Here is a 24,914-nt window from a genome sequence, read left to right as displayed (position 1 = left end):
ATGGATTCTGCATCTACAGTTGTTGTCTAGATGACGTGCTTCTTTCTCCACCATCTTCCCAGGATCCTTTCCGTGATCTGTTTTTGAGTTAATTTTTGTGTACGGTATGCAAAAAGAAGCCAAATTTCACCTTTGGCATGTGTGTGTCCATTTGTCTCTGAACCACTTCTTAAGAACACTCTTGTTTCCTTAATGAAGTACTTTGACTCCTTTTTGAAAAACTGACCATAAATATGAAAGCTAGGGTCTAGACTCTCAGTTATGTTCCAGTGATCTATAAGGCTATACTTATACAAACACCATACTGTGTTTCTTACTATATGCTTGGCACATAATAGATGTTCAGTATTTAAGTTAAATTTAAATTGAACTGACTCAACTTATTGAAGAATCTGTGTTCTTACATTTGCCACATGTTTGTCTTTTTTCTGTTGGGATGTGTGTGTGGTAGGGGAGTTGTAATTCCTTTTTACTTCTTTTCTCCCTAGTTTCTTATATTTTGAAAAATTCTGTCCTTATTCTATAGAGACATTTTTCTGCCTCACTGAAAAATACTCCAGGACAGAGGGCTGTGGAACAGGCATGCTGTAGTAGCCTTCTACAGCTAATGGTAGTAGCCTTCAAGAAACAAGGACATTGACTAGAATTGCAGTCTTTAGAGAAGTGACATCCAGAGGCCTGTTAGTTACCATCATGTTATTCCTTCCATCAAAGTTTAGCTGTTTTAAGTATTGTTGTAGTTAATGCTTTTAAGTAAAATCTTACTAGAATATACCGGACATACTTTATGAAGCAGTAGAGTTAGAGTTATATCTGTACCACATAGCAATAAAATGATTCATGGGCAAATTATTCAACTTTTTGAGGTTATGATTACTTTGTGAGCAAATAAGTCTTGTTCTATCAGTCTCTTATGTTAATGGGAATCAAATAAAGTGGTCCTTGTGTGTTTTACAAAATACAAAGTGATACACAAATATTTTTAATGTCATTTGTTTATTTCTTAAGGAGCAATACACACCTTTGTCTTCTTTCAAACACTGTCTTTTTTAAAAAAATATTTATGTTAAGAGGGAGCCCCTGCACAGGGGCATGCATGTGTGTGCTAGGGGGAGGGGCGGAAGGAGAATCCCAAGCAGAGCCCGACTAAAGGGGACTTGATCGCAAGACCTGTGGGATCATGACCTGAGCTGGAAGCAAGAGTCAGATGTTTAACCACCTGAGCCACCCTGGCTCCCCTCTTTTAAATGCTTTCTAAGATAATATGAAAGGAAAGTAATTTGAACTGTTGGATCATTTGCTTACAAATATAACTGAAATGGATAAAGTTTGAGTGTTAGAGCTCAAGAATGTGGGACATTTGTGAAACCAAGGAGAATGAGAGGAACATTTTCTTTAGTCTCTGTTTTTATGAAAAGAAGTTGGATAAGAAATGCTGTTTTTATTGGAGAACATGTAAAATTTCTAATTAAATATAATTGAGTAGATTGTGATAAAATTTTATCTCTTTATCACTGGCATGTAAAATTTATGTAAAAATTATTTCTTAAATGTAAAAGATTGAGCCGTACAGAGCTACTTTAATCAAGGAAGTATGGTATGGCATATGGGTAGACATATAGATTGGCATAATAGAAATTAATCCAGAAGGAAACTTTTAAATTTAAATTTATGTTCTGTTGATTTTGTGTAAGAGTGCCAAGACAGTTCAGTGGACAAAGGAATAATCTTCACAATAAATAATGCTGGATATCCACATGCAAAAGAATGAATTTGGGCCATTTGTTCATACCATACACCTAAAATAATAACTCAAAATGGATTACAGACATAAATGTAAGCTAAAACAGTAAAGCTCTTAGGAGAAATTATGGGAGTAAATCTTCATAACTTTGAGTTAGGTCATGGTTTCTTAGATAAATTGAATATTGTCAAAATTCAGAACTAATGTAATGCAAAGGTCACTACCAAGAATGTGAAAGGACAACACATGGAATGGGAGAAAATATTTCCAAATCATATATTGGATAAGAGACTTGTATCCAGAAGATATAAAGACCTCTTACAACTAAGAAATAAAAGGCAATCCAGTTAAAAATTGGGTAAAGACTCTCAGTAGACATATTTCCAAAAAGATACACCAGTGTCTGATAAGCACATGAGAAAGATGCTCAGCACTATTTGCCATCAGGGAAACGCAGCTCAAAGCCACAGTGAGATACCACTTCACATCACTTGGGTGGCTACGATCAGTAAAGACAGATAATGGCAAGTGTTGGTGAGAATGTGGACAAATTAGAACCCTCATGGGTTCTACTGATGGGATTATAAAATGGGATGGTTGATTTGGAAAACTATCTGACAATTCCTCAAAAAGTTAAACATAGATTTGCCACATGTCCCAGCAGTCTACTCATAAGTATATATACCTAAGAGAGTTGAAAACATAGCCACACAAAAACTTGTTTTTAAATGTTTATGGTAGCATTACTCATAATAGCCCAAAAGTGGAAACCACGTAAATGTCCATCAACCAGTGGATGGAGAAATAAAATGTAGTGTATCCATCAATAGGATATTATTTGGTAATCAAGAATGAAGTACTGATACATGGTATAATATACGTGAACTTTGAAACCATTGTACTAAGTGAAAGAAGCCAGTCACAAAAGGGTACATATTGAATGGTTTCATTTATTATATCAAACGTTCTGAATAGGCAGATCTATACAGACAAAAACTAGATTAGTGTCATGCAGGGGACAACTAAGAGAGAAGGTATTAGGAGGGAAAGGGGAATGACTGCTAATAAATTCAAGATTTGTTTTGGGGATGATGAAACTGTTATAAAATTTATTGTAGTTATGGTTGCACAACTCTGTGAATATATTAAAAACCATTGAATTGTGCATGTTAAGTGGGTGAATTGTATGGAATTGGATAAAAAATTTTTTTAATCAAGCAGTACCCAACTCAAAAAAATATGAAGAGGAGAAGGACATCTAAGAATGTGTCTCTACTGTTTATCTTCTGGAGACATAGGAGAATCAGAGGGTGGCTTATCTCTTAGTTACCATTTTTCTTTCATTCTCTGGCCTTTTAGTGGCAGACTAGGTTTATTAAATGCATACACTTTTGTGTTGAATGATAGTAAATCGTAATTCATTTTTGACAGGAATTGAGTTCTCAGACTTTATCACATGATGGAGGATTCTTCAATAGACTGGAAGATGATGTTCATAAAATTCTTATTAGAGAAAAAAGAAGAGAACAGCTTACAGAATATAATGGAACAGATAATTGCGCAGCTCATGAACACAACCAGGCATGTAAAATAGAAAATTCTCTTAAAGTCACAGTGAAATTAAGATGCAGTTTTCCTTTTTAAAAAAACTTAAGCCGTGGAATCCAATTATGATATGATGCTACAGTTTTAGGATATTATGTTAGTCTTTATCACACAAAGATTCTTATATTAATAAGTGTGAGGTCCTCCATTCCTTGAGCATTTGTTGAGTGTGTGCTATGTGCTAGGTACAGTTAGGCACCAGTACAGGAAGTGGGAATACCCCAATGGGTGATACTGTCCTTCATGTAGATACTCAGAGCAGTGGGGATAGGAGTAGGCAGACCTATATGGTATCATTCAGCATGATAAAGACTTTGAGAGAGAGATGCACAATAAACACAAGGCTTTGAATAGAGAAGGTACTAGCTCCCTCCTTGGGGGAATTGTGAAAGGTGTCTGATGAATTGACATTTCAGATGGATGTCGAATGATGAATAAACTGTAAGCAAAGAAATAGAGGGAGCCTATGGGAAGTGCAAGAGCAGAGGCCCAGAGCTGCTCAAGCCTTGAGTATTCAGGGAATAGAAGGTTCTGCACTGAGAGGCACAGGGTATGTGAAGATGAGGTAACAGGGCTGGGGAAATAGGTTGGGTTTAGATTATGAGAGTCTTTTTTTGGGAACTAAGAAGTTGGAATTTTAACCTGTAGACCAGGGGTTGCAAACTATTGCCCATAAGCTAAGAATGGTATTCACATTTAAAAACATTACTCAAAAAAACAAGAAAGAACAGATCTTATCATGTAGAGACATAAGTCTGCCTTTATTTTTCGCACCACAACTCCTGGTCTTCTGTCTTACTTGTTCTTAAACTTGAGCTTATTCTTTAACTTATATTGACCTCTGATCCATCAGTAACTGTACCCAGTAACTGTTTCCAGCCAATTACTTAACTTGTAGTAAGTAATTTTAGTAGTGTGCCCACAAACACCTTCCCTTTATCTCCTTGATTTTCTCTTCTTCCCTTTCAGGAGCACAGCATTACCTTTCACAATATTACCTACCTCCTCTATTCTGATTTAATTCCTGGGCTTCCAGGTGTTACTGGACAAAATATTTTTTTAAAACAGTGCTAATGTTCTCTTCTGAAAATCAGTGCTATATAACTTTTGTCATATCTTCATTTCTACTTAACAGCCCTTTAATTAACCTCTCTTTTTAATTTAAGTATAATTAGTATACAATGTTATATTAATTTCAGGTGTACAATATAATGATACAACAATTCTATACATTTTTACTTTTTTTATGTTTTATTTATTTCTGAGAGAGAGAGAGAGACAGCGTGAGCAGGGGAGGGTCAGAGAGAGAGGGAGACACAGAATCTGAAACAGGCTCCACACTCTGAGCTAGCTGTCAGCATAGAGCCCGACGCAGGGCTCAAACCCACGAACCTCAAGATCATGACCTGAGCCGAAGTGGGACGCTTAACTGACTGAGCTACCCAGGCGCCCCTATACATTTTGACTTTGAAAGATTCCTACAGTGGCTCTTCCAGAGTCTTAATTTTTTAAAAAAGTTTATCTCACTTTTGAGAGTGAGAGAGCCCTAGCAGGAGAAGGACAGAGAGAGAGAGAATCCCAAGCAGGCTTTGAGCTGTCAGCACTAAGCCTGACGTGGGGCTCAGTCTCACGAACCATTTAATCATGACTGGAGATGAAATCAAGATTTGGATGCTTAACCGATTGAGCAACCTGGGCACCCTAGCTGTTCCAAATTCTAAAAGCCTGTTTCGTATCCTTTTACTCTTCCATTGACATTATCTATATGTTTCATTAAGATTGGTAAATTTAGTCATTAAACAAATTAAACACCTATGTTGTGTTATATAGAACATAAAAGAAGTTAGACCTTTGAGAACTTTTTATTCTAATGAAGCAGTAAGATGGTTTATAAATAACACTAACATAATTTCACATGAAAATTTATTTTCAACTTAGTAGCAGGAAATCCTTGCCTGGCCAGAAATACTTGTGAATTTTTTCCCTTCTAGCATTGAGTTTTAATATATACCTGTCTTGCCTTGACTGTCAAATTTTATGTATAGTCTGAGAAACCATGTTAACATTTATCTTCTTCCCTTTCAGGTGCACAGCATTGCCTTTCACAATATTACCTACTTCCTCTATTCTGATTTAATTCTTGAGCTTCCAGGAATATATGCTTCTTTTCATTGATCATGATTTCCCCCTTGGTGATCCATATCTTATTTTTTTAAAGTCATCTCAGATCATTTTTGGATAGGAAAAAATTATATTAAGTGTATTTTAACAAATAAGTTTCTCAAAACCCTTTGTAGAACAAATTTGGGCATGTATAAGTTCACTTAAGTGATATAAGTAATATTAATGGTCTAGGAAGACCAAAGTGACAATGCAGGAGAGTAGAACAACAGTCTTTGAAATCAAACAAACCTAATGACACAAACTATAGCTACTGTAGCTTCAACTGTGTTACACTGAGATGAAATTACCTGCCTTTTGTGTACTGTTATTAGGAGTTCTGATTAATTAGCAGTTATGACTTAAAATGTTTATCAGACCATGTTGTACACTGTACTCATTTAATGTATAATTGTTTTTGTACAAGATAGAAAATGGTATGTCCAAGAAAGGATATGCTGGTAAAGTGCCATACTAATTCGCAGGAATGGAGATCAGAGATGGCTTTCTTAGGAGCAAATGGCTTTTGAATTGGAATGTAAAAGGACAGTAGAATTTAAATATGCACAGATGAGGGAGAAGAAAGTAGAGTGCCATGAGTAAAAATATGGAGGCATTAAAACAGAAGGACACTGAGGAGTATGGTATAAGCTTGTTAAGGTGGGTTAGAAAGGATTGTGGAGGATTTAAAGGCCAGATTTATGGTTTAGTCAATAGGCAGTAAAGAATTTTTGAAAGTTTTGAGCAGAGAACAAAATAAGTGGTAATAATTTCACCGCAGTGCCTAGGAAAAACTGAGTGAATTTGAAGACATGTTAGGAATTAGACAGTACTCAGTATTATTAAGGGTATAGAACAACAGTAACATACTGCTAGTGGCATAGTATAAATTGGTATAACCATTTAGGAAAACAGTTTGGTATTAACATTTTATTTATCACATCATGATAATTTGCTGTACATAAACATTGTGGAAAGTTTCCTGCCATCTTGTTAATTAACACATTTGTCACCTCACAGTTCCTTTTTTTTGATTATTTAAGTTCTAGCCTCTTAAAAGGTCAATTATGCAATATAATGTTATCAGCCATAATCACCATTTTATACATTAGATCCTCCAACTTTAATTCATCTTATAGCTAAAAGTTTGGACTGTTTTACCAGTCTTTCCCTAATTACGCTGAAGTTGAAGATGATGGACAGACCATATGTTCCTGAAATTCCACCATAGATTAAACCCTGGAGACATGTTCAAGAAGAATGTTCAAAAGTCAGTTATTTGTAAAAACAAAATAGATAGGAGAAATGAGTGGGCTACCATTACACATAGCAACATGGATGAATATTGAAAACATCATGTTTAATGAGAAAAGCAAGTCACCAAATAATAGTGTGATGCCATTTATATATATTTCAAAAAAAATAATAAATTTACTATATTGTTTGGAGATACAGGTATTTGCAATAAAAGAGTTAACAAAGAGAGAATGACAGTACAAACTTCATAGTAGTGGATATCCTCAGGAGGGAAGGGAATGCTAAAGTATTGGTAATGTTCAAATTCTTAATCTGCCTTAAGGTTATTTTCTCTTTACTTTATATGTCATAGATTTCTTCTGCATATGCAAAATTTTTCATAATTAAAAATACTAAGATTTTCTCACAGTATACATTGAGTGTAATGGAGAAAAGGAAAAGATTGAGACCATTTAAAAAATACTCTTCTCTCTCTTAACCTCTTTCCTCTCTTCATTGTGCTCCTTTCTCAGAGAAAACTCTTCTTTTTGCCAAGGTGAAAATCCTCCTGGTATTAATATGCCAGGAATTTTCAAAGGTAGAAAATAAATCAATCCTAATCAACCTCTGTTTTTAAAAAATTTTTAACGTTTTATTTATTTTTGAGAGAGAGAGAAAGAGAGCGCATGCCAGCAGGGGAGGAGCAGAGAGAGAGGAAGACACAGAATCCGAAGCAGGCTCCAGGCTCTGAGCTGTCAGCACAGAGCCCAGCACGGGGCTCAAACCCACAAACCACGAGACCATGATCTGAGCCAAAGTTGGATGCCTAACCTATGAGCCACTGGGTGCCCCCAGTCTTTTTTTTTTTTTTTAATGTAGGCTCCATGCCCTACATGGGGCTTTAACACATGACCCTGAGATTAAGAGTCATGTGCTCTACTGACTTAGCCAGCCAGGTGTCCCTAATTCAACCAGTATTAAGTTATTTATTTTGAAAGAGGGAGGGAGAGAACATGAGCAGGGTAGAGGGAGAGAATTCCAGGCAGGCTCCACACTGGCAGTGCAGAGCCTGACATGGGGCTTGAACCCACAAACTTGACATCATGACCTGAGCCGAAATCGAGTCCAGCACTTAACCAACTGAGCCATCCAGGCGTCCCCTCCTAATTCAACCATCCTTAATGCAACGTGTGGTTTCATTTTTCAATACTGCTTTTCTAGGAAAATGCCACATGCATATATTTTAAATAGTATTTAAAAATAATTGTAACAAGCACTGGGTGTTATATGTAAACAACTTGACAATAAACTATTTAAGAAGAAAAATAATTGTAACAATAAGGAATATAGTTTTGTAGCCTCTTTTGTAAACCATGCATTATATTGTCAAATCAAGACAATATAATTCACTTAGTCATTCATTACCCTATAATTGAATGGTAATGGTTGAGAATTGGTCACTTGATATTCATTGAACATGTTTAATTTTTTTGATGAATTATTTCCTTGCAATTTTTTAAAGATTTTGTTATTTTAAGTAATGTCTGCATCTGGGGCGCCTGGGTGGCTTAGTCGGTTAAGCGTCCGACTTTCGCTTGGGTCATGACCTCTCAGTTCGTGGGTTCGAGCCCCGCATCGGGCTCTGTGCTGACTGCCAGCTCAGAGCCTGGAGCCTGTTTCAGTCTGTGACTCCCTCTCTCTCTGACCCTTCCCTGCTCACGCTGTCTCTCTCTCTCTCTCTCCTAGAAATAAATTTAAAAAAAAAAGTAATGTCTGCATCCAGTGTGAGACTCAGACTCATAACCCCAAAATCAAGAGCCACACACTCTACCAACTGAGCCAGCCAAGCACCCCTCCTTGAAATAAAGTCTTAACAGTAGTAATTATAATTAAATCAAAGGATATAAACATCTGTTTTGCTCTTGATATGAATCAGCATTGTCTTCTAGAAGCAGGGTATGAGCTTACTAGATTGTCCACAATGTCACCAGCATTGGGTAGATCATCCACTCCTGGTCTTCTTTACTTGAGGGCTCTGTTTTATTAATTGTCCCTGTATATTAATTGCCTCTCTTGTTCTGTTGATAGCCATACTTGCTGTGTCCAAATTCATGCCCATCATTTACTCTCCAAACCAAACATTTGGCTTGACTTCCATTATTTCTGGTTTTGGTTCTGTCATTTTATCCAGATATCCAGACTCTAAACTTCTCTTATTACTTTTCTGTTTTTCAAGGTTTGGTAGTTTTTAATCATTGAAATATTTCTCAAATCTATCTTCTCTTCTATTTCATGAATACTTTTCTAATTTAGGCCTTCATTATGTCTTACTGGTGGTATTTCAGTAATTTTTAACAAGTCTTTCTGCCTCCTGCCTTCTAATGGTAGGTGTAATATCTCTTATGCACTGCTACCAGATGACTTTTTAAAAAGTGTGACTTCCACCATGCCACACAAGCCCTTAAACTTCAATATCTGTTGAATCAAGTACAATGTCCTTGGCCTGATATGTAAAGTCTTCAGGTTGTGCTTTTCAAACTGAGAGTTCCAACTCATTTAACAGGTCCAGAAATCAATTTAGTAAATTTATAGATAGATAGTAGAAAAACATAGTAGATAATAGAAAAACATGTCAAGAGTATATAAAGTGTTTACCTATTCGTATCTTATGAAATTTGTTCTAATGTGTATATGTATACACACACAACATATATGTATAAGTACATATACATACACTGACATGTATGTGCATTCTGGGTCACTGTCACATAAGTTTGAAAGCATTGTTCTGTGATGTAGTTTCAACCTAATTGACTCCAACTATATTCTTTCCCAGATTTTCTCATAGCTAGAACAGAGTACACCTGTCACAGAATGCTCAGTCCTCCCTGGCTTTCCTCAGAGTTCATGTCACATGTTACCTTCTCTGTGACACTTTCTCTCAGAGCCCCACCCCACACACGAAACAAAATCTATATGTGATCTTCCCTTCTTTTTCTTACTACACAGCATTTTGTTTTACTTATGGCACATTTCACAGAGCACATTTTTTTATAGCAGATTACAAGTCCCTTGTGGACATGGACTTTATCTTTTACATCTTTGTATCGTCATTTTAGTATAATAATTTCTACTGAGAAGATACTTTTTAAATTTATTGAAATATAGGATTTTATAAAAATGAATGTACTTAAAACAATATGATTTTCTGTAAAGTGGAGAAATGATAATAGTAAAAGTACTTGAGAGCTCACTGTGTTAAATACTTAAAATGATTATTTCATTTATTTTGCACAGTTAACTAGAAGTTGGTAGATGTTATCCCCAATTTGTAGATGCAGTGGGGAAAAATGAACTTAATTTTATTCATCTGGAGAAAACTATTGATAATTTGTTGTGGTCCTGCTTTTCTAACAATATATACTTTTTTCCTCCAATAATGTAGAAACTATTATATGGACCACTTTTTAGTTAAAGATGGTCAGCATTTTGAGTTATTAAGTAATAATTCTTATACATTAAATAATTGAATTTTTAAAATCTAAATTGCTTTCAGTTACCCACATTGAGAAAAAAATACTTTAAATGTATCAGTTTGAGGTAACATTTCTTTGCTTACTAGTGAAATTGTATACTTTCTCAGGTTTATTGGTTATATACCTGTCATATGGTTGTGACTGTTTTTTCCAGTTTCTCATTTACCTTTTGATTTTGTTATAGTATTTTTGTGGAGATTTTTCATTAACCTAAATCTATCAGTCTTTTCCTTTCAGTTTCCTCCATTTGGTATGTTCAGAAGGGCTTTCCTACTCAAAGATGATAGATATTCTTCTTCATCTAGATTATTTTAATACTTTTGTGTTTCCATTTTTTCCAAGGTTAGAGTAGTAATTTATATTATTCAATTATTCCATACTTGGTATAAAACAATTTTGATAAAATGAAATTTTAATTTTTTTAAATTTTTATTTATTTTGAGAGAGAGAAAGCAGGAGAAGGGCAGAGAAAAAGGGAGAGAGAGAATCCCAAGCAGGCTCCACATGTCAGCAGAGAGCTTGATGCTGGGCTAGAACTCACAGACTGTGAGATCATAACCTGAGCCAACTGAGCCACTCAGGCACCACAATAAAAGGAAATTTTTTAAACAATAAAGTGAAAGTTCCATAATCTTACAAGAATAAATCTAAGAGTTACTAAATTTTTAGTTTATGTTCTTCCAGAATATCTTCTTTGCATATGGTATAATATTGAAACCATGTGAATGTCTTATAGTTCTATATCATTTTTAGTGATTTCCAAGTTTTCAGTTTTGTGAATTTACCACGTAATTAGCTTGTATCCTATTGTTGGGCATTTAAATGATGTCTGGGGTGCTCAGTAGGTTAAGCATCCGACTCTTGGTTTCAGCTCAGGTCAGATTATGATCTTATAGTTCGTGGGTTTGAGTCTGCTGTCAGTACAGAGCCTGCTTGGGACTTCCTCTCTCTCTATATATATATCTCTCTTTGCCCCTTGCCTGCTCATTCTCTATCTCCCCCCTTCTCTCTAAAAATAAATAAGCATGTAGAAATAAACAGGGGCACCTGGCAGCTCAGTTGGTGAAGGGTCTAGCTTTGGCTCAGGTCATGATCTCATACCCACTCTAATCATTTTCCATAGCAGTCAAAGTGATCCCTTAAACCATAAATGTAACATAAATATAAATCCGATAGTCCTGCTCAAAAGCCTTCACTGCTTCACAAGGCCCTCCAAGGCCAGGCCTCTGTCTTCTACTATCTTCCCCCTCACTCAACTCCAGCCATACTGGCCTCTTTCCCCTTCAAATTCAGGCTCTTTCCTGCCTCAGAGCCTTTAAACATACTGCTCTTTCTGCTTGGAAATCTCTTACCTCTACTTTTTACTTAGCTAGTTCCTTCCCATCACTCAAAGTTTATTTATTTATTTATTTTCAAAGTTCATCTTAAGTGTCACTACCTCAGAGAACACTTCCCCGATCCACCAGAAAATAGTCCACATTATTCCCTTTATAGCACTATGCTGATTTTCTTCATGGCTTAAACCCCGCTTTGTAATTTCAGCATTGATGTTACATCTGCCTCCTCTACCGGACAAGTCCCAGAGAGCCAGAGTCTTGTTAGTTCTATTCACCGTAGTCCACCGGCACCTAGCAGTTAGGTGTAGAGTATTTGTAGAGTAAGTTAATGTTGCCACATTAGTCGTTAGATAAATAGAACCAATTTATACTCTTATGTGACTGTTAGATGATTTTTTGCATTTAAATTTGTTTTGGTATGTGGTGCAAGATGACAGGAATTTATTTAACTTGATTTTTTCCCCAGTTAGCCATTTATCCTATAACCTCCATTTATTCTATAACTCAGCCTTTTTTCACTTCTTTAAAATACCATAATTATGTTACAATGAATTCTTCTATCTTAAGTCTTTTTCTAGAATTTCTTTTCTTGTACAATGTTTCTGTCCACCTAGATGCCCTTACCACACTATTTTATTTTTGCAATATAGCGTACAATTATTTGGTAGACAAATTCCTCTTCATTGCATTAACTTTTTGTTTTTGTTCTGTATTCTCCCAGATGAAGCTTTTTTAAAAATTTTTTAAATTTATTTCTGAGAGAGAGAGAGAGGGAGACACAGAATCTGAAACAGGCTCCAGGCTCTGAGCTAGCTGTCAGCACAGAGCCCGATGTGGGGCTCAAACCCACGAATCGTGAGATCATGACCTGAGCTGAAGTCGGTCACCCAACCGACTGAGCCACCCAGGCTCCCCTGACTGGAATTTCAATTGAAATTTTATTGAATTAACTAAGTAATATTTAGTCGTCTTATCTGCAAACATACTTTGTTCCATGTTCTTTTCAGTATTTTATAATTTTTTTTACAGATCCTAAACATTTCTGAATTTTAATTTTAGGGATATATTTTTTAAATGGTTATTTAGAGAGAGAGGGAGAGAGAAAATCAGCAGGAGGAGGGACAGAGAGAGGGGGAGAGAGAAAATCCCAATCAGGCTCCATGCTCAGTGCGGAGCCCAGTGCAGGGCCATGACCTGAGCTGAAATCAAGAGTTGGACACTTAGCCGACTGAGCCACCTAGGCACCCTTAGGGATATTTTTATAGCTACTGAGGAGGAAATGGTTTTTCTAGTTATATTTTCTGCCTACTAATTGCTGATATACAGAAAAGCTATTATTTTGGGGCTCTGGTATTATTTGTTATTTAGTTATATTTCATAATCAATGATTACATATAAATTATAAAATAATTTATATTATAATAAATTACAATTTATAACTATATTAAATAATTTATATTATATTAAATTATAATTTATTCTCATAAATTTTTCAATTCTTTCAAGTTTTAAAGGTAGACTAATAGCAACTTGTCCCAGAGCACTTTTAATATGTTTATTCCAGTATAGAAACATTTAAGAGTTTGATACTATTCTGTGTTATGCTTATAGTTTGAGATTAATCATAAATATATTTTTTTTACAAATAGTTTATTGTGAGATTAATCATAAATATCTTATTTGCTTTCACTGTAGTAATTACAATTGTATAATTGAGTAGAAGTGGAAGTGTAGTCAACAGTTTAAGGTTGCTTTAGAAAATGAATTAAAATTGGGAAAATCCGGATTTTTTCCTCTTCAGCTTTCACAAAAGAATATTGTAAATGAGAACTGGTAGAACTATCTTAGTTCTAAAATAGTCTTTTTCTTCCTTAGGAAGTTGTTCTCAAAGATGGAAGAATTGAAAGACTAAAGTTGGAACTTGAAAGGAAAGATGCTGAAATCCAGAAGCTGAAAAATGTGATCACTCAGTGGGAGGTTTGTATTTATTTGCTGTTGTAAACTAATTTTCTTACATTGTACCTTTCTGTTTTTCTTATATGTAAATATGTGTAATATTTGATTAATAGAAATAACATTTCTGCTGTTTAGGTTTTTAATGTAAAATCTGAATAACAGTATAATTTTTCTCATGCTGAAATATATATAACATTAAATTGGCCATTTTAACCATTTTTAAGTATACAGTTCAGTGGCATTAATTATCTTCACAGTGTTGTGTGGTTATCACTACTATCTGCCTCCAGAACTTTTTCATATCTCAAACAAATTCTGTACTCATTAAAAAACTCCTGTTCCTCTTTCCTTGCAGCCCCTGGTTACCTGTAATTCCAATGAATTTGCTTTATTCTGAGTACTTCATATAAATGGAGTTATATAATTTTTGTCTTTGTGTGTCTGGCTTATTTCACTTAGCATAATATTCTCAAGTTTCATTCATGTTTTTGTATGTATTAGAATTTCATTCCTTTTATGACTGAATAATAGCCCATTGTATGTGTATACTACATTTTGCTTATTCATCTGCTTGTGGATACTTGTATTGTTTCCACCATTTGGCTATTGTGAACAATGCTGCCATGAACATTAGTGTACAAATATTTGAGTCCCAACTCTGATCACATGGTAATTATAACTTTTGGAGAAACTGCCATACTGTTTTCCATAGCACCTGCAACATTTTACATTCCCATCACCAAAATAGACAAAGGTTCCAATTTCTCCACATCCTTGCCAACACTTGTTATTTATACTATTTATTTATTTTATTCTTTTAACCTTTTTTTTTTTTTTAAAGGTTGTTTATTTATTTTTGAGACAGAGACAGAACTTGAGGCGGAGAGGGGCAGAGAGAGAGGGAGACACAGAATCTGAAGCAGGCTTCAGGCTCTGAGCTGTCAGCACAGAGCCCGACGTGGGGCTTGAACCCACGAGCCATGACATCATGACCTAAGCCTACGTTGGACACTTAGTCAACTGAGCCACCCAGGAGCCCCATTTATACAATTTATTTTAACCATAAACCTACATTTTACTCTTTAATTTGCTTCCTTAGGCTTCTTAAAGAAAAATCTCTTATTCATCTCCAGTCTCATTTTTTTTGACTAATATTTTTCACTCAACAATTGTCTGTTGAGTCCCTATAATGTGCCTGGTGCTTTTCTGGGCCCCACATATGTAATAGTGAAAGAAATGAACTCAAGTTCAAGTCCTGATGGTTCTTACATATTTCCCTTTTACCTCTACTTATGCCTTTAGGAATCATCCATGCTAAAACCTTTTTGGACTGCATCTACCCACCCCCCCCTTAGCTTTCTCTTTGTGATTTATATTTTCCTTTTCTTTTATTGGGCACTTATCATGTGCTAGGCACAAAGAATAAATACAAATATGAGCTACCAAGAAGCTCATAGTCTAATGGGGGAGATAAATGTGTAAGTAGTTGTACTACAATGTAGAATTTATAGAAATTTGACAGAATGCTCCCAAATCACAGAAACAATCATGAATTAGTTGCTGCTATTGGAAATTGGTAAGGCTTTCACAGAAAAGATAGTGTTTCCAGGTGGAGACAGTACCTACACAGGCATGGAAATCTTAAGAAATATATTGTTGCTGAAATTTAGTGAAATGGGAAGTTGTAGAAGATTAGATTGGAGATGTTAGTTGGGGTCAGCATTTGAAGGTATTTAGATTTTATTTTAGTTATTTATTTTATTACAGGAAGATAAAACCACAGAGCAATATCAGCCATGAACAAACATGCAAAAATTCTTAACAGGATCTTAGCAACTTGAATCCAACAGATTTTTTTTAATTCATCAAGTGAATTTATAACTTTGAAAATTAAAATTTAAAGTTACCTATTGAAAGCAGTAAAATTTTAGTCCGCCATAGCTAAACAAAAAATAAGCCAAGAAATTTAAGTACTTTTTTGTTCTTTGATGTATTTGTTTTAATGGAACATTTCCCTTCTGATGACAGCTTTTAACATTTAGTTTATATTTATCCACATCAATCTGGGCTCTAGGTAAAAAGAAATTGTCATGTACTATATACATCTATATCTTCTAAATATATTTAGGTTAAGTTTTTAGATAAGAATTGAAGTATATATTCATTTAGCACCAATCCATTGGTTCTAATTGCAGTTCTTTTTTTTTTCCTGCTTATAATTTATGAAGCATTGTTTTTTTTAATTTTATTTAATTTTATATTTTTCGTCATGGTATGTAATCCCCATCACCTATTCCCCCCCTTCCCCTATCCATCTCCCCTCTGGTAACCATCAATTTGTTCTCTGTAGTTAAGAGTTTGTTTCTTGGTTTGTCTCTTTTCCCCTTTTCTCATTTGTTTTGTTAGACACTTCGTTTTTATAGGTACGTTTACTATTCAGTATTGTATACACAAAACTATGTATGCTGTTTTTATGGGCAGTATAAAGATTTTTCATGGGTAATTTTGCTCATTTGCAATTTTTGCTGTATGAGCTGACTTTACACTCTAAAGCTGGTATAAGAGGTATCTGTATGCACTGATCTGTACCTTGGACAGATCACTTGAGCTGGAGATAGTATTTAGCAAGATATTAACATTGATTAGGGCCTTGAGAGAATTTCTTAGATACAGTTTCATATTCATAGGGGATATATCTCTGTATTCTTAGTGAATATACTTGTAGTTGTCTGTGTAAGTTTTTCCCTTTCATATTTTCATGTGTTCTTCTGACTTATCTCTCTCATTGAGTTCTAAGATTCTTAGAAGTTCTATTCTTTTAAATTTACTGTGGTGTTTACTTCTGTTCAGTGTATTGACTGCAGTATTACTGAATATCATTATTGGTTTCTTACCAGCAATTTACTGGATAGAGTATTTAGTAAAAGCCATCTTTGTCCTTAGTGGACTTGATTTAAAGTATATTAAATATCTTTTACAAGAAAGATTTTTGAATTGATAACTTCTGTACTTACCTATGTACATGTTAAGAGAAGTGACAAGTTTCTTATACTGATGTGCTTTCTTTCTCTGACATCTTGTTTTTCCATCATGTATTAAATGTATTGTTTTGTCTAATGTATTAATATGTTAAGTATTTGTAAGTAATTCAGTCTTACTGAATTGAATAAGTATACTGTAGTGGGAAAATACCCTGGAATAAAGATGTTAATGTGGGAACACAGTTCCTCTTGTTCATAAGTATATAATTGTGTCATTTATGTAGTATAAGGAGAAGCTAAGTCATTTAGAAAAAGAAATTGAAAAGAATTGGAAAGTATTCCAATAAATTATTAATTCATACCAGACAAAAGTTACTTTAACAATATATAGTTAATGAAATAATAAGTGAGCAGACATAGCAATGTGCTGTACAGTTGAGTAACCACTTTGTAAGTGTGCCTAGGCACTTTTTCAGTAGTTAGTAGCCACATACTGGACAGTGGCAGGTATAGAAAAGATACAGGAAGTTTTAGTGTAGTTCTGGACAGTCTTGATCTAGAGCTGTGAATTATTTTTCTTTGTTTTCACCTAATTATTTTGAATTGTATAAGGGTTTTATTTAAAGAAAAAAAGAGAAAGACTTCAGAAAAATTTAGCGTTATCTTAAATTTTGTCCAGTTTTATCCTTCTCTTCTTGATTTTTCAATATCTTATAATATTAATTTCTATTATTATCAGGGATTTAACTTAGGAGTAGACAGTTATGAATACATTTTCCTCCATCCTGTTTCTTTCAAAAGCAATTTCTGTCTTTCAGCAAGTCTAGAGTTCATAGCTCCATAATTCATAGTAAATAATTATATTATTTGCTTTTAAAAATTAAATCTTTTTTCTTTGACTATTAGGCCAAGTATAAAGAAGTAAAGGCAAGAAATGCACAGTTACTGAAAATGCTTCAGGAAGGTGAAAGTAAGTGATTTGTGTGTTTTTAGAATTAAAAGTTGACCTTAAAAATATTTGAAGATAATTTTTCAAGATATATGATTTATTAACTCGACAAAGTTAAAAATTGTCTCAGAGTGATACAAATTGAATTGTTTCTGATAATTTTATTAAAGTCACTCTTACAGCACCTTAGTATTATACAGGTTTACAACTATTTGGGTAAGAGAAAGCTTGAAATTTCAGCTCTTATAAAGTACTGGACTACATTCAGCAGGAAAATACAAATAAACCTTGCTTAAGATTCTGTTTTTAATTATTAGAGGAGAATGCTTATCATTATTTCCTTTCCCCCAACCCCTCATACTTTTGGTGCTACTCTAAACTTTGGCAGTAGTTCACAAGCAGGAAGCCAAGGAAATCACTCAAAAATGATTAGAGATAATCAGATTAATAAAGTAGATGCTATATGAAGCCCCTCCTCACATCAGTTGCACTCCTGGTTATGTACACCTAATGATACTTCCCTTGAAAGTTCTATGAAAGTTTTCCATTCATAACAGAAAAGGAAGTGTGTGTTAATTTTTTAAGATGAAGCTTATCCTAAGGAAATTGTAAATAATAAAAGACATATAGCAAGATATGAATAAGAGAAAATCTTCTGAATAGACAAAATTAAGGCCAGTAAACAATTTTCCCTGTCAGTAGTGTCAGTGATAAACCAAACAGATGTCTTGTGAGTACTGTATAGTGTTCAAGAAATCGTGAAACTCACCTTGAAGAATAAGCAAGATACCAGAAATTGAAGATTCTGGGAGTGTAATTGTCCAGTCAGAATTTAAACTATAATTTAAAAAAGACAGTTATCAAAATAATATGAGTAAAAACTAGAAATCGTGTTCAGTTGAACAGAATATATTGTGTTGAAATAGATTCAAGCTTACTGTTTTATAACTTTACTATTATTTATAAAATAATTTATACAGCTTAACTGTGATGAAGTAGAAGTTAAAGAATAATGGGGAAAGGCATTATTTGGACAATTAGATATCAACATTCTGAGATCACTTTAGATCTGTGCATGTTACTGAGTTCTATGTGGATCATTTGATGAACAAAATTATTAAAATAAAATAATTGTTTACAAGCTAGATTTCTTTTTTATTAAAAAAATTTTTTTACGTTTATTCATTTTTGAGAGAGAGAGAACATGAATGGAAATGGGGCAGAGAGAGGGAAGCATTGAATCCAGCAGGCTCCAGGCTCTGAGTTGTCAGGACAGAGCCGGATTCAGGGCTCAAACTCACGAACTGCGAGGCGTGACCTGAGCCAAGGTCATTTGCTCAACTGAGCCACCCAAGTGCCCCTATAAGCTGTATTTCTAATTGAAGAAATTAAGGGTATCATTGGACATTGGATGCCTGATTTTTAAATATATAAAAAACAAAATAATATTTCTATTTAGGGAAACATTTGTGAAAAGTGAGAAAGTTAAATGATAAAAGCTTTCTCTCATTTCAAATGGCTACCAGTAGGGGCGCCCGGGTGGCTAAGTCGGTGAGTGTCCGACTTCAGCTCAGGTCATGATCTCATCGTTCATGGGTTCGAGCCCTGCATAGGGCTCTTTGCTGAGAGCTCAGAGCCTAGGGCCTGCTTCAGATTCTGTGTCTCCCTTTCTCTCTGCTCCTCCCCCACTCATACTTTCTCTCACTCTCACTCTCACAAATAAACATACATTAAAAAAATTTTTTTAATAAATAAATATAAAGTGGCTACCAGTAAATGACATCAGTGTTCATACTCTATCCTATAAAAAAAATCCAAATAAGGGTGCCTGGCTGGCTCTGTCAGTAGAGCATGCAAGCAATTCTTCATCTCAAGGTCGTGAGTTCAAACCTCTCATTGGATGTAAAGATTATTATTTTTAAAAAATTTTTTAAGTTTATATATTTATTTTGAAAGCGACATAGAGCATGTGGGGCTTAAACTCACAAACTGAAAGATCATGACCTGAACTGAAACCAAGAGTCAGAGGCTTAACTGACTGAGCCACTCAGGTGCTTGAGATTACTTTAAAAAAAATCCAACTAGAAGAATTTTACATGAAAAATACAGTACAATAGAGCACACATACTCTAGCATTTATAATGTGAGTATAAATACAGTCAGTTCTATTTTAATGCAACATATGTTCCTAAAAATCACCAATATTTGTGTAAGTACACAAAACCACAAGGATTATGGGGAAATGGAGTTAGGAGCGTCAGTCAACAGTCAAAAAACTTCATCGGAGACACATGAAAGATAGGAACCTAACAAAACAGTAACACAGTTTTATACATGTTAAAATGGGTAAACACAAAGACTATAATAAATATGGCACTTTACCTGAAAGACAACATGAAGTTTACTTGTGGAAATAGGCTTCAGAAGGTCTGCAGGTTGTGTTTACTGTGAAGTGATGGAAGGATGGAATGTTGGTATAATTCTTAATACTCAGGGAATGGAGATAGGAAATATTTGAGGTATGTGCATGGGTGCAGTTTTCTGTGTTCGTGAAATTATGCTCAAGCAAATGCAAAATTAATTTTAAGTTCAGGTTGTTCTCCAATACAGCAATCTCAATGAAACAAATTTGTGTTTTCATAAACAATTATTGGAAAGCTGACTATAATTGAAATATTGCATAATTATTAAAATTCATTTTTTAATGAATTCTCAGTTCTCAGTGAATTCTCAGTGCGGGTGCATAATTCTGAGGAATATGTAAAAATTCCCAAATTGAAGGGCGTATGGTTGGCTCAGACAGAAGAGCTTGCAACTCTTAATCTCAGGGTCATGGTTTCAAGCCCCACGTTGGGTATAGAGATTGCTTAAATTTAAAAACATTGCCAAGTTAAATCTTGAGAGACTGTGATTTGTTTCTTGATGCTGTGTCTTCACCTTACTGCATTAAACTATGAAAAATAAATTTTAATCACAGTCTTTATAGTATTGTATTGGTAGAGCTGTGGTAATATCAGTACTCATGTATTTGATCTTTTCCTCCTTCACTAAATTTATTACAGTTTTACCTGTTCGGTTTCTCCTAGCTTGTTTTCAAAGTTGAGGAGTTAGTTTTTCTTTTCTTTTTTTTTTTTTTTATTTCTAGGAGAGAGAGAGACAGCTTGAGCAGGGGAGGGTCAGAGAGAGAGGGAGTCACAGACTGAAACAGGCTCCAGGCTCTGAGCCGGCAGTCAGCACAGAGCCCGACGCGGGTCTCGAACCCACGAACCGCGAGATCATGACCTAAGCGAAAGTTGGACGCTTAACCGACTAAGCCACCCAGGCGCCCCAAGGAGTTAGTTTTTCATACATTAACCATCCCCATGGGTTAAAGAAGTTGTTAGCCATATGGAGATTTTTAAAGCTTAGGAAACCTTGTGGCCGAAATGTAGAGAGCTCTTGCTCCTCCAAAGAGCAAAAACTTCTAGATAAAGGAAAGACCACAGACTTATGTAATCAGTTATGATCATGTGAGCTACATTTGACAGTGCTGAATTGATGTATTTGTTTTATTCCTTTGAGAAATTGTTTATGTCCTTGTCCTCTGTAGTAAAGCTGGAAAAAATTAATCTTTCAAGCTGCCTTTACAATTAATATTTTAATACCACATAAAATATAAAATTTCCAAGGAAAACTGCTGTAGTAATAATAATGGTTAGAATTTACCAGTGAAAAATAAGAGCTATATAGAACTAAGGAATACATTCATTCATTCATTCAGTATAAGGACAGATCTTTGCCCGATTACACTGCTGTCTTGGATCACTAAAGAATTGTTCAAGTGTTTGAGTGACTGAAAACATTACACCGCTGTTTTTCCTTTCTTGTCAGTGAAAGATAAAGCAGAAATACTGCTGCAAGTTGATGAATCACAAAGTATCAAGAATGAGCTTACTATACAGGTAAGAAAAACTATGGAATATACAGGACTGCTTTCCTTAAGCTATTCTTTAGTCCTAAATTATGGAACTTGATTAAAGAAAAACACAGCCCACCAATACTGCAGTAAAGTGATACAAATTATACACCATTATTAGTATGTAATAGCAAATGAATGAAGATTCTGTTTTCCATGCTGAGGGAGGTAGGTATGTCCTGAAGAATAAGGGAGGATAAGGTTGTATTTCAGTTGATGCCTACTCTGAATATAGAGATAAAAAGGGCAGGTATAACTTATCCAATCATGGACTATGAATTTCTCCTCTTCCCATCCTTACTCTGTCATTTCCTCTTGGAATATTGAGCTTCTCCTGTCAATCTTTAATAGACAACTGAGTAAAATGCCTAATTGAAATTGTGTGTGTCCTTGGTAGTGGGAAAGTGGTTCTCCTGTGATGCCTGTTCATCTAGTATTAAATTCATCCCTGAGACTAAATGTTAAGAATTAAGAGTATTTACCTGAAGACATAAAGTCTTTTTTTAATTGAATATTTTAGGTGACTTCACTTCATGCTGCATTAGAACAAGAAAGATCTAAAGTGAAAGTATTACAAGCAGAACTAGCCAAATACCAGGTATGCTTTTCTACTTTCAAAAGTGTTCTCATCACAAATAATACACTTAGGATAGATACTGTGTGAGAATAAAGCACTATTTTCTTCAGTCTAGAATCTTTTCACCAAACATATTAATAATGTTGTTATTATTGGACATATCACTTACACTTTAGGAAATGTTAGGGTCATTCTAGATATTGGTAAATACAGTGCTAACTAAATTCAGAAAAATCCTTGGTACATGATGTGGCATATGTGCCAGTGAATTATTTTGAGGGAAGGTAATGGCATTTGTCCTGTTACATAAATCTGATCACGTGGGTACAGCAGTTTCTCCTAGATATCTCCATTGTAAATATATCTTTTCCCCTTTATAATTAATAAATATGTGAAGTGATACTTTGAGATTGTGTGAATATCCTTTTCTTTTTACCAAATGATTTTAGCATCCATTGATGATATTTGTATCCGTTATTATTTTGGTGGTTGCACAGGAGTGATTTTTCTGTTATTTCTTTTGCATATATAAGCATTTTTTTCTGGACAAAGCAGTAAAAAAGTTACTTCTTTGTTTCAGTATATGTGTATATGTATATATATGGTGCATAATTATTTATATGTATGTATACATGTCTAAGTCATGATATAAAATTTGTTAATTAATGTGGGGAGCTGTAGTCAAAAAGGTTTGAAAACCACCACTGTTAGCTTGGAGGAACATCGAAGTTGTAACAGCCCTGGGTTTGACATCTCATCATTCCTGGAAGGAGAATTCCCTTTGCTTGGGAGACCTTGAAAAAGATCTTTGAATTTTTTGTGTGGGGTTTTTTTTTTTTTAATCTTGTTGAAAACCAAGGTAAGAGTTTTAAGCTGTGTGACATTGGTACCTATGCATAGTGGGTATCTACTCTGTAGGAAAGTTTTTAGTAAATGTATTTGTATTTTTCTGCTACAGGAAATAAATTTTGTTTTTAAGACATGCCATTACACATCTGAGGTCTCAACCTCTTCATACTTTTTTTTTTCCTGTGGATAAATCTGTGCAGAACGTTTATTTGGTCAGGAATGAATAACAACACACTTGATTTGTTTATTTACAAGGTTGATGTAGAAATGTTTTTGACCACCAGGAGGGAAGTTATAGGCAAAACAAGGATGAAAGCCACAGAGAAGAGCTGCCTGCACTAGTAAATGGGCCTGGATTCCGTGTGCCCCTGACCACTTTAACCACAGACAAGAACTAGTTTCCAAACTTGGCTGACCATCAGAATCACTTGGGAACTTTTTGAATTACAGATTGTTGAGCTCATTTCTGATAACCATAAATAAACAGATCTGGGACAAAGTCTAGACATCACAATTTTTAAAATACCACCACTTAGGTGATTCTCTTGATCAACTAAATTTAGGTATCGTTGCCATAATTTATAAAAATAGAGAAGAAAACTATAAAATTATTGTAAGGAAAATTAAAATGAGGGGTAGAATAATTAAGGGTGATTTTAATTTTCCTCTTTGTACCTTTGTACTTTCTGTATTTTTGCAATGAGTATTTGCTTATTAAATCAGAGTCAGGCAGAAAATGATATGTTAAAAGTAATGAATATAAAATACTTCTTATATTTTAAGCTCTTACCTCTTTTTTGGACTCAAATCAAGCACCATAAATGGAGTTTCATTTGGAGCAAATTAAATACAGATTCATATTTATCATTGAGCAATATGAAAAGTATAACCTGCTTTTCAACCTGCTGATGAACAAAATCAGATTTCTGATGCTAACATGAACCAGACTAACTTGAATTAAAAATTGAATTATCCAAGAAGTATTGAACTGAATTACCAGATTTGCAGATTATATGGAGCAAATGGTTTATTTTAGTATTGGTCAAAAATTACATTTTTAAAAAGACCAGAGACAGTCCAAATGAGCTCTAAAAAATAATATTTTGGTAGTCTTACTACATCTAACCTAGTTCAAGTAGAAGTAACTGCTTCATACAACCTGCTTTTAACCATTTGTAAAAAAATAACCTTATAAAAATAATTTAGTGGTCTGCACATTCAGATTTGCAACAAACTAAAAAAAGATGTTTCTTTCTCATACTCAAAAATGCCTTTGCTCTCATTTATTCTTAAAATGAAAATGCCCCCAAAATTGTACTTCCTAAATAATTTGCCCTATTTTTCTTTACAGGGTGGCAGAAAAGGGAAAAGAAACTCTGAATCCGACCAGTGTAGGTGATTGCATTAGCCTTTGAGGTCAACACTAAAATTAAAACTTTCAGGGTTTTGCAAAATTGTACATATTTAATGCTGTGCAACTGCTAAACTATGCAGTTTTTGTTGAAGAAACTTAAAGTGATTAGCTCACTAACAGTCTATAATTTTATGTCCTTTTGGCTTAAAGTGAAAAGAATAAAAATAGAAATCCAGCAGAATTCACTGTTTATTGTTTATTATCCATACTTCTTATCACTTTAGTTTTTCATCAGTCAATAAAATTAATTTACTCTTCCACTAAAACGTTTGATTTTTTAAATTTCAGAAACAGTGTGAAAGTAGTATTAATTAATTGGATTGTTGAAGTTCAGTGGCCATTTACTCAGCACTTTGTGCATGCTAAACCCTACAGGACAACAAAATGAGTGAAAAGTGGTGGATACCCTCCAGTGGACGTCGAAGCAGGGGAGGTGTAAGGACGACAGAAAAATACTTACTTGTGCATTAGGGTGACTAGAGTCTGATAGCGCATTGTTTGGAAATTGAGAACACTTGCATGAGTTAGTTTCTGCTGGGCAGATATCTTTTCTGTAAATTTGCTCAGAGGCATTCCAAGCAGAGGGAGCAACATCAGTGTGGAAATATTTGTTTA

At 34.5% G+C, this 24,914-nt stretch overlaps 1 protein-coding gene across 1 annotated transcript in view; it reads left to right on the top strand.

Moving 5' to 3' along the window:
* GKAP1 (G kinase anchoring protein 1) overlaps positions 1–24,484 on the top strand; it is an 83,858-nt gene extending 59,374 nt beyond the window's left edge. Inside the window, exons 8-13 of the mRNA XM_039250414.1 lie at positions 3,176–3,325; positions 13,494–13,595; positions 17,462–17,525; positions 21,375–21,445; positions 21,980–22,057; positions 24,237–24,484. Coding sequence (XP_039106345.1) covers positions 3,176–3,325; positions 13,494–13,595; positions 17,462–17,525; positions 21,375–21,445; positions 21,980–22,057; positions 24,237–24,284 — 513 coding nt within the window. The 3' untranslated portion in view covers positions 24,285–24,484. The remainder of the gene's footprint in view (positions 1–3,175; positions 3,326–13,493; positions 13,596–17,461; positions 17,526–21,374; positions 21,446–21,979; positions 22,058–24,236) is intronic.
* The last annotated feature ends 430 nt before the right edge of the window (positions 24,485–24,914 follow it).

This window comes from Hyaena hyaena, unplaced genomic scaffold (genome assembly GCF_003009895.1).
Source record: "Hyaena hyaena isolate Hyena2069 unplaced genomic scaffold, ASM300989v1 scaffold_369, whole genome shotgun sequence".
In the NCBI taxonomy this organism is placed as follows: Eukaryota; Metazoa; Chordata; class Mammalia; order Carnivora; family Hyaenidae; genus Hyaena; species Hyaena hyaena.
This window is presented reverse-complemented; position numbering and strand designations above follow the sequence as displayed.